The sequence below is a fragment of the Gavialis gangeticus genome, unplaced genomic scaffold (assembly GCF_001723915.1).
Source record: "Gavialis gangeticus isolate Ggan-Ray unplaced genomic scaffold, GavGan_comp1, whole genome shotgun sequence".
Lineage (NCBI taxonomy): Eukaryota > Metazoa > Chordata > Crocodylia > Gavialidae > Gavialis > Gavialis gangeticus.
In genome coordinates this window covers 207,779,572-207,784,606 of record NW_017729032.1, presented here as the reverse complement: position 1 = coordinate 207,784,606, position 5,035 = coordinate 207,779,572, and the positions used below count along the sequence as shown (strand labels likewise).

Sequence of the window (5,035 nt, the reverse complement as noted above, 5' to 3'; positions counted from 1 at the left end):
ATCTTCCCTACTTGTCACCTTTTGAGATTTTTAGACTGAAGATGAGGGTTGCTATTGATGTGTGTTACGGTAGGAACTAGGGACCCCAACCAGGATGTGAATACTGTTCTTCTGTGTATAGTACATAATATGGAGTCAGGCTAGGATGCCCTTACTTGCATTGAGTACAACCTTATTCCATGTCCAGGTCTGATGAGATTACTTTTTGCATAGAGAATACTAGCTGTAATAGGTGTAGCTCAGGCTGGCCCATAAGAGGCAAGTCTTTTTTCCCTACCTACCCCACCTAAAATGTAAAGAAACATGAGATAAAGGATGGGGGAAGTTTTACAAATAGGGAACCAAAGCAGAGGTAGCATAAATAGTATCTTCAGAATGTTTGATTTTGCAATAAACAGTCAAAGTTTGCATGTTTAAAATAATGTAAAGAAATGGACTTTTGTCTCTTTAAGATGAGAGGAACTGCCATTGTTAGTCATATATCTTTACTGCACCCTAGGGTTATAAAAACATACATCTTCCTTTTAAAAGTCTTTTATTACGTCTATAAACATCAGATTGCAGTTGACTGTTCCCTGGATTAGAATGTCCTAGTCCTCTAAGTGAGTTTTGACAAGGGGAGGGAGTGAAAGTAGGATATTGTTCTTCTACTGGATCGGTGCTCATAGGGAACTTGTCAGTCTCACATATGCTACAGCCACTGACTGAGATCTGAGAGACAATGAATTCAGGGTGCTCAGGTTTTTGTGTTTATTCTTACTGTTGGATCATATAACGCTCCAGGCACTGTATACGGTAAGCAGAGACAAAGCTTTCCTGATATTTTCAAAGCTGTGTGTTTAGTTTCAGCTTTTTGCTCTTCTAGCAGCTGTTTAAAAACCTTTCTGAGATGACTGAAAACTGGTCTCTGATTGAGCTGATCTTCTTCTTTGTTCTTCTGGTCAGGCAACCTGGGAGTCAAATAACACAAAATAGAGAGAGAGTGAATCGGTTCCTAGAGTTTCAGAGCCCTGTGTACTTGTCCCAGTATAACAGGTCTAACCATTTTGAAAATTAAAGGAAATGTCCCCAACTACTATTACTGAGGAGGAGTTTAGTGGTAGTGAATCTTTTCATAGGAAACGAGTCAGTTTTAAAAAATGTATTAGATGCTGTCTATTTCTTATAAGTATGTGCATTTAAATGTGTATATAACTGCTTTTTTTCCTCCAAAATGTATTTTGTATTGTTTGTTGCATTCGTGAGACATTTGGATCTGTCACACGAGTGCATGAAATAGCTGTGAGAAATGCCTCTGCGCTGCCTATGTTTAGGGCACGAACATGTTGTGCAGAAATGTATTTAAAACAAGAAAGTGTTTACCGTATGCTTGCAGAAGGGACTGTGAGTATATCTGCGCTGTGGTCGCAGCAGTGACTGCAGCAGCTGGGTATACCTATGCTAGCCATAAAGTAGCAACTTGGGGACAAATATCTGCCTAACCATGACATTAAGGAGCTCGGGCAAATTATCCTGCTTCCACATCTGTGACTTCAGTGTAGACTTATGTGAGAAACAGAGGCTACTGCTACTATATGGACTCATTTTGCTATTTCTCTTCCTAAAATGACCTATTTCTTTGCAATCTGGGGTCTTGTTTGTTTTAAGAAGGTGCCTGCTTTTTTATAATTAAATGTGAGATTTACTGACAGTCTCAGCGAAGGGAGAAATTACCTCACCTTGCAAATTCTGCTTTCAGCGGAGGGTTTCTTTCATTCAACAGGGTTTCATTCAAACAGGCTCTCTGAGCTGGTTTAATTGGCACAGTGCTGAAGTTGGAAGCTGGAGGCACCATTATTCTAGGATTCCCAGAGTTGACAACACTGGGGCAGCCATGCCAGCGCTGGCAACCAAGGGCTTTTTCAATTTGAACTGCTTCCTGTAAACCCAGTTGTAGAGATGGTCCCTCCAAATTAGGTCTGTGTTTCCAGGGAAGGTGTTTGGGAAGTTTGCGCTCTGAATGCCCATAGCTCCCCATCCTGTGAATACACTGAGGACTTCATTCTGCAGAGCTGTCAAACTGCAGTGTCACATTCACTTACAGCATTTGAGAAATTACTGGACTTTCCTTTTTATAGTCACTGCCAAAAAGGAGGCTGCAATTCCATAATGCAATTTAAACAGTCTGGGCTTTTCTACCCTTGCAAGAACACGCTGTGTTGTAGCCATATCAAGGCATTAGCCTGTAGTTACTGAGTTCTCTACAGCAGTGTCTTTTTTGGTATAAATAGAACCTTTATGAGCCAGAGAGAAGAGAGAGCCAAGGCTTTCAAAAGGGTGAGTAATTTTGGGTGTCTAGCTTGAGCTGAAAAGGGATAGATTTTCAAAGGGCAAGAGGCAGAGCACTTTCTGAAAATTACCATAGGTTCCTTTGAGATTTCTCAAGTTGGTTACCCCAAATTAGTAATTACTTTTGAAAATCTTACAGAGGACACTAGACAATAGTGTAATAAAGGATCTAGCTGCAATGGTGGAAAGGGAAAGGCCCCATCACAGTGTATCTACATTCCCAATTGATTGTTCCATTCAAGGCGGAATGATTGCTTTGCTAACTGCTTCTTTGCAACACCCTGAAGATATAACATGAAGCAGTTTTTTTGTATTTCATTGCCTTTTCATTCTGTATCAGTTTCTATGCTTTTATTATTCTGTTTTTCAGAGAAAGAGGAATTATTCCAGAGTTTATTGACACAGATTGCTGAACAGTTCTCGAGGTAAGCACTTTACAGTTTCATTCCTCATTCAAAGTGCTAATTCTTTAACTGACAGAGATGGAGATCTTCAAAGGTGCCATAGGGAGTGCGACAATCAATTTAACCAACTTCCACTGATGTTTCAAGGGAGTCTAATACTTCATTCCCCACTCCTTCTCCCACCCCACCACCCTTATGAAAATCCCAGCTGTCCTGCTACAGTTAGCCATGGCGCGCACACAACTCCCAGGCTATGTCCAGACAGTCAAAAAGCCTGAGGCTGAATCGATTCATTTTTCACAAGTTAGCCTAAGCTGAGTAGACTGAACCAAGAAGCAAGTGAACAGACATTCACTTTTGGTTTCAGAAATGTAACCACAGGCCTGCAGTGGCCTAGGCCAAAAGCTGAGGGCTTAGCTGGAGCAGACAGCTTGAACCAAGTCTAGCCCGCCCACCCTGCTGGGAGGGTAGGAGTTTAGTGGGGAAGTGTGAAGCATCCTGGGATGCAGGGGGACTGTGAGTTAACTTGAATCCAGAGGAGATCTTGGACAGAAGTTCAATAAACCGATTTAACCTGAATCAGTTAAGTCTGTTACTACATCCATGCAGGTTTATCTTAAACTGGCTTCAGCCACTTTGAAACTGGTTTATGTGTACTGAACTTATGTTGTGCTACAGATTTGAACTGCCTTCTGATCACTTATACCAGTTTATGTGTAATTTCTGCCCCTGCTATGAAGAGATGCAATGGCTTATGCCAAAATTGAGTTTGGCCTATATTAGCTCAAAAAAGAAAAGGGTAAATGTTTAACTGTGCTTTTTATTCCCTTCAGGAAAGCAAATTAAGTCTTTCTTCACTGAGCTTTATAAGTTCAGCATTTGCTCAATACTTTTCTTTATTTTGTTTTAATCTATGCACTTTTTTCTCCTCTCCTCAAACAACAATTCTGTACCTTTTTAAGGCTGCTTGTTTTATTTGCCTTGATTTCAGTAAGAGGGATCAATCCCACTGCATCTCTGCAAGCCACCAAAATGATTCAAAGACAAGAGCACTTCAGTGTGCACACACTCACAAACACACTGCTATTAAATGAAGCATTATCAACTGAGGTTTGGTTCCCTAAGGAACATGAGGACAACTCACTGTGGAGAGAGGCGGTATTGAAGTGTTTTTATATTCTAGAATCTAGATTCTCCAAGCAAAAAGAAAAGCATTCCCTTTGATTTTTCCTAAGATGTCCATAACTGTTGAATGTGCCCAAATCTCTCTCTAAAGGTTTACATTTTGGTAGAGATTTTTTTCTATTCTTTATAGTAAACATACTACAAGTTGTATTTTGAAATATATGCAAGTTTCTTGTTTATACAGATTTAGATATAAAGATTATGTTCATAGCTGAGATTTTCTTTTCCAGGGTATTTAAAATCAATGAACTGAAAACTGAAGTAGCTAATCACTTGGCAATGCTGGAGAAAAAAGTTGAACGTGAGTGCCTATTTATCTTGTTTCTAAATAAGGAACTCCTGTGTGTAAAGTCTACATCTATTTGGTTATATAGGCAGAACTATCAGCCCTGTGTATTATTAAGATTTTCCAAGTCTTCCAATTAAAAGACCCCATTTTCTGTTGCTTACAGCTTTGCCAAACTTTCACCATCTGGGCTTCAATTTTTACATGTCTGCTTCAGGACAAATTGTTCTGGAAATGTTCTGACAAACAAGCAAGCTATTTTTTTACACTGAGACTAGTAAAAGTAGATAACCATAGCTCATGTTAAAAAAATCTATTGTCCTTTTCTTTGAAAAACTCCAGCACTTTCATGCCTCAGAGCAAGGACTTAAAACTTGGTGGAAGAAATGGCCTTTGTATCAGGAATGAGCCTATTGGCATCCCCAAGAAAATTCATTCAATTTTGGCCTTTGAAAAACCGCTTTTCATACACAAGATCTAGAGACAGCTTAGTAATAACTACATTGAAATACCCCAGACATTCTGTGTGCTCTGAGCATGCTCCAGCTCAGGACTGAGCAAGACTTTCCATGAAATTGCAGCTGTGGACCAGAACTGAGTGCCGAAACTGAGAACGGAGAGCTCATCCTCCCTCTTTGCCCTAAACACTTCTCCCTTCATTATCACCCAGGCACCCTGGAGATAGAAACTACGGAGGGGGAGGCATTATAAGAGACTTGTGAGAGCAGATATGGAGGGGCCTAGGACTAGAAGTAGGTAGAGGGGAATGGGAAACCGAACAAGAGTCAGTGTGGGAGGAGACCAGACTGATTGGCTAAGGAGAATGGGACTG

The 5,035-nt window shown here is 40.3% G+C and overlaps 1 protein-coding gene across 2 annotated transcripts in view; it reads left to right on the top strand.

Annotated features, from left to right (window-relative positions):
- PDE9A (phosphodiesterase 9A) overlaps positions 1 to 5,035 on the top strand; it is a 137,918-nt gene that overhangs the window by 51,777 nt on the left and 81,106 nt on the right. For both annotated transcript variants that reach the window (XM_019525342.1, XM_019525341.1), the window contains exons 5-6: positions 2,699 to 2,753; positions 4,148 to 4,218. In XM_019525342.1, coding sequence (XP_019380887.1) covers positions 2,699 to 2,753; positions 4,148 to 4,218 — 126 coding nt within the window. The remainder of the gene's footprint in view (positions 1 to 2,698; positions 2,754 to 4,147; positions 4,219 to 5,035) is intronic.